Source organism: Columba livia, chromosome 24, assembly GCF_036013475.1.
Source record: "Columba livia isolate bColLiv1 breed racing homer chromosome 24, bColLiv1.pat.W.v2, whole genome shotgun sequence".
NCBI classification, from domain to species: Eukaryota; Metazoa; Chordata; class Aves; order Columbiformes; family Columbidae; genus Columba; species Columba livia.
The window spans coordinates 3,520,354-3,533,989 of record NC_088625.1 but is presented as its reverse complement, the minus strand read 5'-3'; the positions used below and the strand labels follow the sequence as shown (position 1 = coordinate 3,533,989).

The following is a 13,636-nucleotide window of genomic DNA, read 5'->3' as shown; positions in this document are numbered from 1 at the left end:
ACACCCTTTTATACCAGTGCGAGAGACCCGAGTGCTGATTCTGCTCCCCTTTCATCAGTTCGCCAGTGTACTGCTCACTTCTGATTTATTCCAGCTTTATAATGTAAGAGAAAATAGAAATAGGAGGAGTGCCAGGAGTGATTCTGGCATAATAGCCAGTTTACTTCCTTTTCCTTCACTTTGCCGTTTACCATCACAAGTTCTTCTATAAAACAGCTATGAGAAGAGCAGACATTGCCCAGGAACAAGAAAACTCGAAGCTGCAAAATCAAACTGAAAAAAAAACCCACCCAAATCTTGTTTGCCGTGTAGAAGAGAAAAGCGGGTTCTACTTGGAAAGGCAGAAGAAAGTAGGGACGCCAGAGGACTCTCTTCTACCTGTCACTTAGAAAATTAGCGTGTTTCTTAGTAAGGTTGGTCTTTTGCTATGTAAGAAAATATTTTTCAGGGAGCAAAACAGAGGAAGTGATTTAGACACCCGAGCTACCCAGCGTCACCACAAGTGCAGCGGGAGATCTGGGACAGCACTCCGACAAGGCTGGTAAGTGGATCACAGCCAAAACCAGTGACCCGTGGACTGAGGAAAGAGGTGGTCAGGCTCATCCAGGGATACGTGGATTGTCTGGAGAGAACGAAGGAGAAACTCAGGGGCTGCCTGCAGTCACCAACACCTGGGGGATAATCAGGGTGCCACAGAAGTTTAAAAAATTGTGAATATGCCATGTGCAATGAAATGAAAATGTACCTGGGTGTACCCAGAATGCAAACTCCAAGTTCTGCGCTGAAAATGCATGCTGAAAAGCACACGCGGGTTGGCCTATGAGGCGCATGTAGCCCTCCCTATCTGAATGCACAGAATACTGCATCCTGGGTGTGTATACATCCATCTACACACTCTGTATGTCCCCCGCAAGAGCTCATGTATCACCGTAACGGTGATGATGTGCCTGCCTCACGTCTCTGATGGCCACTTAGGAATCCGTAAGGGCACAGAGAGCTCCCTCTTTGCACCCAGCCCTTCTGCTCCCCTTTCTCCTGAAGGTCGATGCCTTTTTCCCGGCCATCAAGCACCGTTTCTCTGCAACACTCATAATAAGTCTTGTGCTGCACGGCACACTAATGAAAAGCTGTGTGGGCCAGTCCCTAATTACAACCATCAGTTAAGCTGTCAGAGGGAGCTCTCAGCCTTGGTTGTTTCATTATTAGACTTTGGGCCTTGATGAGCTGCAATCAGGCATGAAAGTGTGACCTGAGCAGAGCCAGGGAGGTCTCTGCTCCCATGCCGAGCTTGGGGGACTTTAGGACTAGACCTGGTTTTACCAATAGGCTTTACTTATTGCACTGCAGGGAGGGAACTGGGAGCAGAGAGGGACAGGAGGAGGAGGAGAGCTCTACGGGGCATGCAATCACCTTAAACACAGCCATCCTTCCACATACCTGCGTTTTCCGCCTTTTTAGGGTTTGCAGGCTTCATCATTTTCAAGACAAGAAGCCATTGCCTTCAACTGAGGCTTCCTGTGTGAAAGCTTAAGGGCTTGCGGCTCTATCCATTAAGTTTCAATGCACATGCTCTGCAGGGATGAGTCCAAGTCATGGTGTCTTTGAGCCACATCTGGATTTTGAAGTGCCCCAAAGGATGACGTTGGGGGACTATTTCTGCACGCAGTGGTCCCTTTAAATTTCACACTAGACCCAGTGGAGAACAGACACGCAGATGGTGGGGTTTAATGACAACAGCACCAGTTTATTTGAACTAGGGTCTTTATGGGGAGATGTGTTTGTTTTCTCAGACCACACATTATTAACTAATCCCCAGACTTTGTTTTTATAGTCGCGTTGTGAGCAACTTCCCACTTTTCGCCCCTTTCCTCCATCAAAACGCCTCTGGCTCCGCAGTTTGTGAGACATTTGTGAGACATCCTCGGCTGCTGCTGCTCGGGATGGATTTCCACTCGGCATTCCCGCTCCCCTTTCTAACTGGGAAAGTCGGACCGGGAATTTCCTTCTGCTCTTTGGAAAGGATCAGCTATAGTCATTCTGCATCCCATTCCCTCTTTATAAGAAGCGGTAATAATATTTCTTTTGTCTTCCATGTGTATTGGCCCCATTCTTATTGCAAAGGTCTGTCTCCTTTTCCAAATTCTCCAATACAAGACCACCACTTGGTGCATACTAGACGAGAAGAGCCCATCAAAGAGACACTTGCAAGACCTTTTCCTGAAGTATTCAGCTGTGCTAAAACATAAATACCATGAGAACAGGCTTCACTGTCAGGTTTTTACTGTTTCTTCATGGATTCAAGAAACCTCGAACCAAACAATCGCATTTTTGCAGTTGTGGGTGCAAGTGCTGCTGAAGGGATGGGATTTTGGGCAACGGTTCCTCCTCGCCGGGTTTCCCACCTGCGCCTTTTGCAGAGAATCTCCTCTGATCTCTTCCAGCCTCCGCCTGACAAACAGAAATCTGAAATGAAACAGCGTGTTCTGGAGGGATGGTGGGGGTCGGGGGGGTCTCTGTTGTACAGCTGTTAATCACCAAAATATCTCTGGCTCCCAGCAGCTGTCTGGTGTTTATCTGAGCCTGGATATCTCCTGGCCGAGCCCATGGAGAGCAGGCTGTGCAGCCAAGCCAAATAAAAGCGGAAGACAGATAATTTGCACATAATGGGGTGTGCACGTGTATTTTGTGCGTGTGTGCGTACATATGTGTGTGCATATACACGCAGGCTTTGTTTATGTCCCGCTGCTACGGCTGGAAGTGCACAGCAGTGATTTTTGTTTGAAATTCATGTGTCATTTTGTGGATGTGTTGGCACACACAAGATGGGAAAGCTCATGCCCATGTGTTGTACAGGTGTTTTTGGTGTGTGCTTGCAGGTGCATGACTGTGACTCAGATAAGATCTCTTGCACAGCAATCTATGTGCTTTTTACATAAAACAGAAAAATACAGGGCTTCCCAAGTCTCCCAGTATCAGTTACTCACAGAAGCTTTAAAGTGCATCTAAAAAGCAGTTCTCTGGGGCATCTATAATACAAGTGTTTGGGAAACAAGGAGGCAGAGAGCTTGCAAAGTAAACTGTCCCACCTGCAGAAAAGAAAGAGATCAACCTTGTGGCTCCAATTAACCTGTCCCTGCAGGGGGTGAGGGCAAGGAGTTCATATAAATCAAGCTCAGCTGAGGTGGAGCTTCTCAGGGAAGAGATAGAAGCAGCAGCTTTCCTGGTATGTTTGATGTCTTTTTTTGTGGTAAGAAGTTTGCAGTGACCTATAAGATGAAAGATTTCAGGAGCAGCAAGGAAGATGTGTGTTATGCCCAGATTTTTCTGAGACTTACACTCTTCTTCTTATTTCCAGGTCTTTACTGTAACAGTCGGATCATCCTGAGCTACCATGTGGCAGTTCAGCGCAGCAGAGAAAGTCGTGTCTGGATCTGAGTCTTTGCTTGTATGATAAGGTAGGACTTGGGTGAACTTAAGGGATGGTGGGGACCAACCAGAGGGTGTTTTTAATGAATTGTCAACTGCAAGTGTCCAGAGAAGCAGAAGGATGTGTTGCTGAATCTTGTGAAGCTTCAAACAAAAGGGTTTGCATTTTTTATTTACCTAGCAATTTGTTGTATATTTAATGTTGTTTTGGAAATGGTACCTGAGGTTCTTGTTGTTGACTCTTATCTGGGGTTTCAAAGTCTATAAAGCACTGAGAGTTACAGAAACTGGCTGTACAGGTTGGTGTGTGCCTTTGACTTTTCTGAGCCCTGAGGGTGGCTGAAGTCTTGCAGGATTCCCTAGGGGCAGCTGCCCAGGATAAGCTGCAGCACCGGCTTTTGGAGGCTGTGCTTTTTGGTAGATGGGAAGCTGGAGGCTTGTGCAGAGCTGTGTTTTGGGCTGGGCAAGACTGAGTGGGGGGGTGTGCATTTGCTTATCCCTAATTTGCTTATCCCTAGCTTGCCTCTTGCTCTCAGAGTACAGCGAGTGCCTCGCATAGAGATTGTGCAACAAAGGCCCGGGCTTGTTCCAGAGCAGTTCGGCTTTCTTGGCTGTGCGTGCCCAGCTTTCCTGCAGGTCCAACTCTGGTATTTGTTAATTAACTCCCTCCAGATCCTGGGAACAGCCACAGCTGTCCTCCCCTTCAGCCTTGGAGCACCCACTTCCTTCTGCCTTACCTCATCCTGCAATTACTGTCCCACAGGGCACCCCGGCCTGCAGCAGTGCATACATCTGCCCTGTCTTCTGTGCACGTAGCAAAGCCTCGGAGGATAAAGGAATGGACGAGGAAGAAGCCAGTTGTCCAGGAGTAGCATTTAGACATAAAAATGCTTGTTTTGTGCACCTGGAAACAGTGGTGTCGAGCTTGTGGGATGGGAAGAAGCAGTGCAGGGAGCTGGGGCTGAAACAAGCTGTCGGATGCTTCTGCTGGAGGCTTGCTGAAGAAAAGCAACTGCAGGAGAGGGGTTGTTGTTGCTCCTGTTCTCACCAAAAAGGACAAACCCTCAGGCTCTCTAACCAGAGCCTTTGCTGTAGGTGAGAGAATTCTCCCCAGCTTTCTGGAAGGCAGAGCACAGGAAGGGAGGAGTTCATCTGGACCAGAGTCTCTAATAACTAACGAGTCAGCTGTTTCTTAACGTGCTGAGAGGACGTGGGAGCCCATGGGTTTGCTGTGATGTACGCGTGCAGTGATTGCGCCTTCTGAAGAGCCAAGAGTCTCTTCAACAGCGGAGGTGAAGTCCCTTTCCTCTCCCCTGTGAAACATGGTACTGAACTTACAGCCCTGGGGTTTTGGGTGACCACACACCAGGGTCGAGGTGCTGATCTGAAGAGGAGGGTAAAGATGAGGAGGCTTCACTGCAGGAGAAATGCTTTGTATTAAAACACTGCTCTGCATTAGGGAGGTGATGGTGGGAACAGCTCAGAAGGCGTCTTGATGACAGGCACAGCCTAGAACTGTGTCTGCTCTGTGTTTTGTGTGTGTTTTTTTTTTCCTTGCAACCTTATTTCCAGCTTTCTAATGGGGAGCGTAACCTCTGGCTTTGCTTCATCAGATGTGCTTTCAGCAAAGCTAAACAGAGCTGACAGATTGGGGCTCTGCTGTTTCTACTGAGCTAGCACAGCATGCAGGAGGTCTGGAGACATTCCCTGATAATCCTGGTGCTCAGGATGTACCTTGTGATGGTGGTCTCCTTCAGGAGAAGACATCCTGCTCTTCTCCATCCTCTATGTCCCTTTGCTGATGTTTAGTGTCAGTTGAGGATGTTTGCACTACTGTGCAAGTCACCATGGGAAGACAATCTGCTTCCCACAAACATAGACAAGGGCATTTTTGTCTGTTCTAATGTCCTCTAATTTAAACAAAATGGTGTTTTTGAATTATTTTCCTGCAGGAAACACTAACTCCCTGTAGTTAGAAAGGGGTATGGGTGGTGTGTTTGTTGTGGTTTTTTTTGTAGAGAGGGGATTTTGGCTTTAATTTGGGCTTGCAGGTTGCTGAGCTGGGTGAGTCCTACAAGCAGAGCCTCTATAGAATGTATAGGAGCCCCCGGGTAGCAGCGGTTCCTGCAGCACACAGCTCGTCTTCCCACAGAACTTCAGTGTGACTGCCGGTGCAGTTTTCACACCCGAGTCCACTGGCGCTGGTCCCAGTCAAGATCAAGGTCGCTTATATTGACCTGCATTCAAAACCAATCACTTAGGTGTGAAAAATCCACTGCCTGGTCCCTGGGCTACTTAGTCCCCACCTAGTGTACATTTTAAATATCCTTAATGAGCTGTCATGTTGGCCGGGGCTCACATGGTGATTTAAGGATGGTGGTAATGATGAGACCACGATGTCCAGGCGGAGGGAAAGGAGTGAAGGGCTTTCAGTTGGTTTATTTTTTTCTTTTCCCCCCGCTTGGTCTTTTCTGCCGTTGTTTTGAGTCCTGCAGTGATTTCTAACAGCTGGCCCAGCTATCATCCCGATCGTGTTGCTCAGTGAGCTGAGGGGACTTGGCAACCCGGCAGCTGTCCCAGAGCCTGAGCCACGAATGAGCTCAGAGCGGGAAGGAGAGAGGCTTGGATGGGAGAAACTGTATTTGCAATGGGTTTTTTTCCTCAAGTGAGAGGCTGACAGCACTGACTGGATCCAGGCACAGCCCGAGCAGGTGCTGTGTGTGCTTTGCCCTTTTGTATTTCTTCGCCCTTGACCTCCTGCAGCATTCGAGGTGAGGGACGGTCACAAGACATGTCTCAATCTGACCCGTTGCTGCAGTATTTGGCTCTGGGCACAGCTCCATCTCCAGGGCTGATTTGCAGCAGGTCTTGGCTCTTTCTGCTCTGATGCCTTGCACTGATATATATATAATTATCTCTTTCAGACTTAGCAATGCCACCTGCTGGCAGCCTGCCTTATGTTTTATGCTACCTAAAAGACAGAGCTGCATCTAAAGATGTTTCTGTTGTCTGAGATCCGCAGCCCCTCTTGCAGCATCCTTCTGTCCAGCACAGCGCTGCACCTTGATATCAGACCATAGCTGATATCTTGAGCTGGTGTGATGTGTGATCTTATGAGGATAATTTTCTACTGTGTACAGCTTAGAGGAGAGCTTTTCAGCCCCTATTCCATGCTTGTGTCCTCAAGTGTGTATCGCAAGCTGATGTAGCATATGGCGTGCATTAAAACAGTTTTCTTAAAATAATCTATATAGACTTCAGTGTAAGGATGTGACTTGTGTCTTGGAGGACCTAAAGCACCCAATAGACTTTGTGACCCCCACTAGAATGTTGTTTACAAAACAAACCCCCCTGCTGCTTCAGAGTTGTGAACACAGTGGAGAATTGTGTTATGGCTTTGTCCTAAAGTGCAAAGAGTTTGGCAGAGTACCCCAGGCTGCTGTTTTGAATAGCTCGTCTTTAAATAGATGACTGTCTCCACTATCGAGGGCATGTTGGTTTTCCCGAAGGGCACTGGAAGTTTCATTTTCAATGCAGTCACCTTGGGATTCGTTGGAAATGTTGATGATGTGTGTCAGGACAATCTCCAGTACAGGGCATGCAAACAGTAGACAAGGCTGTAACAAAAACTCCTGTGAGACTGCATGAGATTTAATGCTCAAGAAAATGGGGGTTTGCTCTTCTTTCCTCTAGATGTGGGCTGTGTCCCTGGGTCTTGGTGTTCCCCTTTTCTAGCAGGCTTTGATATCTCTGATTTTTGATTCAAGCTCCTTTTATTGTGCTGCAATCCTGTGTAGTTGCAAGATTGGCTGCTCTGCCCTCATCTGAGCCATTGGCATCTGGAAAGCTCCTGCCTTGGACCTCTGTGGGGTTTGTTAATCCCAACTTGCATTTTACCTGTTCTTTCCATAGTAACATTTCTCTTCTGTCCTTTGCTAGCCTCATCCCCCAAAACAGAGCTGCTTTGGACCTCTGTGTTGTTTTGTGCTGGTTGGTGCAGTTTTACCAGGGGTCATGTTCTCTATGCGCTCCAGCCTTTGGACCTCCACCCTACCCCTGTGCTCCAGCACATCTGCCCTGATGTGAGATGAGATCAGGTGTCTGTGCTTTTGGAAGGGATGGACTTAAACAAGCCAAGCTTAATGCCGTGTTAAAGTGATGTTAAATTGGTGGTTGGTTTGGGGCTTCTCAGGGCTCGTTTTCTACTGAGCTCAGTCCTTCAGGACCATGAGTGGATGTTGTCAAACCACAGAGCGGGGCAGTGGCAAACATGGGGCCATGGTGCTGTAAATGAGCAATTCTGCAACTCTGCACGCAAACAGCCTTTTATACCTTAATGGTTATTGCGGATGCCAGGTCCCCGCTCATGTCTTGTGGGGCAGATGCTGTGCTCTGGCAAGGGAGAGGCCAGGAACCAGCTCCGGCCTTGGAAAGCCGGCCAATAATTGTATGTGGAAATACTTCTCCTGGGTTTATTTACGTGAGAGTGCCCCGGTGCTCTTTTGAGTGCATGTGTGCTCCCACGCAGTTACAGCAACAAGATTTTTTGTTATGTACCTGACACTGGTTTTTCCCAGCTGCTTGATTTGGAGGTAGGAGAGAGGGACCTGATGCTTTTATAAGCCATGGATGTGAACTGGCTGGTCTTAATTCTTCAACATAATGTGGAACTGCGGTAGTGAGATCCACGCTTAAATTAAGACAGATGAATGCAAAAGGGGTTGTTGGATGAGCTTGCTGTGTTTACTACAAGAGGACCAGATCTATTTTCTCCAGGTTGTGGCTATAAACACTGCAGATGCCTTAAGCTGTCTGGCATGCAGCTATTTCTGCAAAGATTAAGTTAAAATAAGAGTTTTAATGGTATGACATTGAACTTTGAATAAGGCTTTGGCTCTGTCACAACTTTCTTCTGTGGTCGAGAGGAGGTAGCTTCGGCCTCTGTGCTGCTTTTTCTAATAATAAACCACGCTTTGAGGTGCACAGCAGACGAGCACTAAAATTTGAACTCCCCTTAAGTTGTTTCCTTTGAGCTCTTGATTACGCTACAGCACATGCATCCCCTGTATAATCCAGGATGGATGATGTTCCATCCATTTCTTTCAAATGCCTTATGGATCTCTAACAGCTGCGAGCGATTTATTTTGGGAATAATCAGTTAATGTTTTGGTGAAGTGCTTTGAAGATGTACAGCATCCTCAAACGCCGAGTATTGTTTCATTATTATTACTATTTAACATCCCCATGTAGCTGAACTACTGTCAGACATCTTCACTTAATAATGTATTTGGTGTCTGGATCTTTTCCGCAAAGGCAGATTTTTGGCAGAAGGGCGGGTGGGATGATAGAAGAGAGTTTGTGGTTGTATAGTACCTGTCATCTGAGTCTCTCAACGTGCTTTGCAGGCACTAGTGAATTCTCACCGCTTGGTAGGACAGTCTGGCTGTCTATCCCCATGCAGTTGGGAAGACTGAGAAGGAGAAGCATGACCCCCTTGAGGTTACACAGGAGGGGATTAGACCCAGCTTCTCCCTGTTGCAGTTACATGGTGCCCTTTTTGTGACTACTATGCCACTGGCCTCATAGGAACCTCCCCTGCTCTTTATGCTGGCAAATGCTGTTTTACATATGCTTATTTTGGATCAAGAGGCACACAACTGGGGTTTGCTGCCATGCAAAAGCTCATGCTCTGTGGAGGCTGGAGTCCAAAGAGGTAGGAGACCTACAGCGTAAATAAGAAAGCAAAACAGAGTGACTTCTGAAGTCGTTTGGAGTAAGATTTGTCATCAGGGTACGGCTTGTTGTCTTGGCGGCTGCTTTGTGCGATGCCACCTGGAAGACAGGCGTTGATGATGTTACTTAATTTGCTTTCTGGCCAGCCCAGGACTGAGCAGAACTCTCCAAAGAGCTGCTGTGGGAAACCAGTCTGACCCACCAGTATAAATCACCCTTCTGGGGTGGATGGCCAAGTGTTGTCAGCCCGAGCTGGTCCCTCCGTGTCGGGGCAGAGCAGAGCAGCTTTCCTCGCCTCTCCTGTGGCTGTTCAAACTGATTCCTGTCAATCCCCCACCTTTCACCAGAAACAAAAGGGCCTAAAAATTGAGGAGGTGATATTAAGAGATAGAGCTGTGGGACTCCAGCAGGCAGTCCGTCATGTCTTAGACATTAACATCTAGTCTAGAAGACTTGGAAAGCAATTCTTCCCCCGTGTGCATCCCCCAGAGACAACATATAGCATGGAAACAAAAAAGTGGTGCTGTTATTCTGACAGATAAAGAGCAGCTCTTCATAAAGGACCTCTGTGTTTTTTTTCCTGCCAAGAATCATTTAAACAGCTGTCATTAGTGACTTATCTTCCCTAAAACACTAGTGAAAGCTGACGTCTCGGCGAGAGACCCCATCAGTCACCGTGCGGCAGTGGAGAACATCTGTCTGTAGCTCCAGCTGTTTGCACCCTACATGGTGAGTCCCCCTCCCTCAGCCACATGCTGGGACACAGTATTTCCAGCTCCCAGACTCATGGATTACCCTTCGCAAAGCCAGGGGTGACTGACAGCCCAAACAATGAGCGCAGGGAAAATTCCTCCTGCTTACTCACAGCTTTATCAAAGCACTGCTCCTCCCAGGGAAAGCTCTGCCTGATAACCAGGCATTGCAAACAACCATCAGCTGGAGTGAAAACTGCCCCAAACAGCCATCAACGGGACTGGGAATTGAGCTGAGAGCCATGGAGCCTGTTCCCACTGGCAGCATATTTATCTTCTTAACATGCTTGTTAAGAAAACAATGTTATCTGCATCTTAAAGGTAGGGATTAAAATGACTGTTAGCTGCCCTAAAGTCTCCTTGGTCCCCCTGTCTCCAGTTGGTGCTTTAACGGAGTCTCTGAATTGCTCTTAAATATCCCTTTCTCCCTGTTTCATTGGGTGTAGGGACTTGGAAGGGATTTAAGCTGGTTAAATATGGCCCTTAACAACTGGCACCAAAGCACATCCAAGGGCAGGGATGCAAACCGAGGGTTTCAGCCCTTGGCCCCTTGTGCAAGTCCATGCAAAAGCCGGGCAGGGTTAAACCTACAGATTGGCCAGCGGAGGGTTTTCGGGTTCCTTGTTTGTGCCAGGTTTGTACATGGAGAGGGCAAAGCTGTGCGGCCTGATAAGCAGAACCATCCTAGAATTCACCTGGAACTATAAAGGCTGGTTTATTACTGTTAAACTTGAAACCAACCAAGCCAAAGTTGAAACCTATCTACTTTCTGAACTTCTTTCCTTGCTTGTTCAAATACTGGGAGGTAAGCCAGCTCTGGAAATGAAGTCACTTTTGAAAATGGCTGCTCTCCCCAGAAGGAGGCTCTGAAAATTCCCATTGTAATTTTAAGTGATTTTTATTTTTTCAGAAAAACATCTCATGAACTTGGCCCCTGAATCAGTCCCTCCTAGCTGTCCTCGAATCAAAAAGAGGAAAAAAAGACACACTGGCACTGCGAGACCTTTCTTTTTTTTTTTTATGGCACAGATTTTATTGCGTAGGATTCAGCGCATTGACAGGCTATAAAAGTTTATTGAAACCAGATCCAGCCTGTCAGTGGGCTGACCAATGCCCCTGGCTGGGATGCGGCCTCGGGCTTCTGGTGGAGAGATGTGTTTTTTGTGGGGTTTTCCTGTGTTTTCACTGGGTCATCCATCCATCGCCAGGGAGGATTTCCTGCGGGGGAGTGCCCACCCTGAACCAGGTTGGCACAGGGCTGTCCATCATTCCTGTGCGGAGATTCTTGGTGCCGACGAGTTTTGTGGTGAGTTCGGGGCTGAACACAGGCCTGAGATTATATGTACATGTGGGTCTTTCTCTGGCAGCTAGTTAAGGCTTAAATTAATACTTCTGTTAGTGCAAAGCCAGCCTGATACCCCTTCAACAACCTGTATGAAGAGTGTAAATTCTGCAAGTATAAAAAGAGCATCATCTGTATCACAAAGCCCCCCAGATAGGGAGAAAACTAAGGTCTCATTCTGTTGTGTGCAGACAGCACCTTCCTTTGGGACTTTTCTGAACTTGGGAGGTTTTCTATGAAAATTACTGTTCATTTCAAGGGAAAGATGAGTTGCATTTTTTTAGGAGTTCAGTGCCTTCCTCAAGCCAGGGCAAGAGTAGAAGAGGATCGCAGCTTCATCTGCAAAATAGTGTGGTTAGATGTGCTTATTGTGATGGTTTAAAACTGAAGGAGCTGCGATGAACATCTGCGTGGTAATTAATAAAGCCTGTGCAAACACCTCGCTGGGGTGTATGAGGCTGATGCAAAACAACACGGTGAATGCAACAGGAGCAAACGTTGAACCGCTGCAGCAAAGTTGATCAGAAATGGAGATGCAGCCCTGAAAGTGGTGAGCGAGGTGCCAGATTTGCTGCATTTGCAGTCAGTGAGCAGAAATAACTGTAAGCCTTTGAGACATTTCAGAGACCCCTAGTAAAAAGAAGGCTGTATCCAGTTGCCAGACCCCTCACCTTGTTGGCCTGTGCCAATTTGGATGAGCTGTCAGAAATCATTCACCAGTGGAGCGGTGTTAGGTTAAAAAGAAGGCTGTTTTTGTATCCACAACAGTGTTGGATCAAGGTTGCCGCGTGTCATTTCATCACTCCGGCCAACGGCGAGCTCAGGGCTTGGAGTGCGGAGCCTTATTTTTAATAAAGGGGAAAAATAAAATCTTTGCACTTCTATTCTGCATCTGTCAGCGATCTCGCTTGGCTGAGCCCTGGAGGAGTTCATCTGGCCCGCGTGTTAAGGAAAACCAACAAATTAGTACAGATGTTTTTCTGAGAGCTACGGGGATCAGGGATCAGTGATTTAATACTGCCTGATATTTGATAGGGGACGCCCAGGGAATACGTGCTGGAAACCAGGAAGTAATATTACATGAAATCAAAATATAAATATGTTCCTAAAGGTTTAGGTAATTTTTTGCAATATCCCGTTGTATGGTTTTAAATGAGGTCTCTCCTCCTCCTCCTGTTCTTCCTGCACTTGTTCGTGTAGGAGGCTTGTTCCTCTTGAGCTGCATTCACACGATCACAGAATGTTAGATTTTGAGGTCCCTTCCAATCCCTATTAAGTAAAATGAAAGCTTTTGGTGTGTTTTTGTGTGCTGTGTAGCACGCTTCAAAAAATAGATGGTTTTGAAGGAAGGAGAACTCGGAGGTGGAGATGGAAATAGTGCTGACCACCATGGATCTGAGCTGAATGAAACCTGAGACCCAAACCAGCTTTGATTATTTTGGCTCTCCAGGGGATGTTTTGTGTCCTCTGACACAACCTCAACAGGTAGTACTGGCCTTTAGCTTCGCTTCTTGATGTGCCAACAAGCTGGTTTTACTGAAGGATTTTGGGGTTTAACTTGATTGCTGGTGATCTGAAGTGATGTGGGTCTCTCTTTTGGCATTGTGTCTTCGTGCATGTGTGTAAGGTATGAAACCAGCCATAAAAAGGAAGATAAATTCATTTTGCACAAGTTTTGAAGGTAGGTAACCATTCAGAGTAGACCTATCACGACCGTAGGGAGTATCTGCAATTCCTGAAGGTTCTGACTTGACATTTAGGACCTCATGATGTGTCACTCCGAGTCTTTGCCTGCCACATCTCCACCGTGGGCCGTCTGTGTTGCTCAATGGCTTCACCACGGCTGGGCTGGGTTTACTGATACCTAAATAACTCACAACAAGAGAATTTGTTCACACCCTCCAAAAACCACAAAATATGGAAAATTGATGTTGTTCTTGACTCTCAAAAACCGTAACGGTAACAGTGATGAAGTCATGTGGGCTCAGCAATGACCATCAGGGGGATTTGGAAATTGTTCGCAGACCCCGTGTCTATCCCTGAGATGCCCAGAGCAGCCCAGCAGGGGTGATACCCAATGTAAATAGTTGTGTGCTAATGATTTTAGAGCAAAAAAATGACTTTTCTACCCAACTTACCGCTGCTCCACCTGGAACTGGCAGGGACTCCCATGCACAATAAATCAAGGGGAAGATGACAGAGTTGTGGCTCAAGATTTTTTTGAATTCTGGTGGGGTTTTGGTTTTTTTTTGGACTCGGGGTTGGAAAACTGGCTTTTTTGCTAAGGTGCCTCTGTAGCTGAGCTCCCAGGAAGGGAGGACGGGCAGGGATGTTGGAGCTGAAGCGCATCCTTTGTGTAACATCAGGTGCAAAAGCGCTAGGT

At 47.1% G+C, this 13,636-nt stretch overlaps 1 protein-coding gene across 25 annotated transcripts in view; it reads left to right on the top strand.

Annotated features, from left to right (window-relative positions):
• SNX19 (sorting nexin 19) overlaps nt 1-13,636 on the top strand; it is a 112,670-nt gene that overhangs the window by 31,518 nt on the left and 67,516 nt on the right. For 24 of the 25 annotated variants that reach the window (XM_065040455.1, XM_065040464.1, XM_065040462.1 and 21 more), the window contains exons 11-12: nt 449-541; nt 3,356-3,455. In XM_065040455.1, the coding sequence (XP_064896527.1) occupies nt 449-541; nt 3,356-3,368 (106 nt within the window). In that variant the 3' untranslated portion in view covers nt 3,369-3,455. Of the gene's footprint in view, nt 1-448; nt 542-3,355; nt 3,456-4,098; nt 4,719-13,636 lie in introns of all 25 variants that reach the window. The other variant, XM_065040470.1, reaches the window with a different exon arrangement.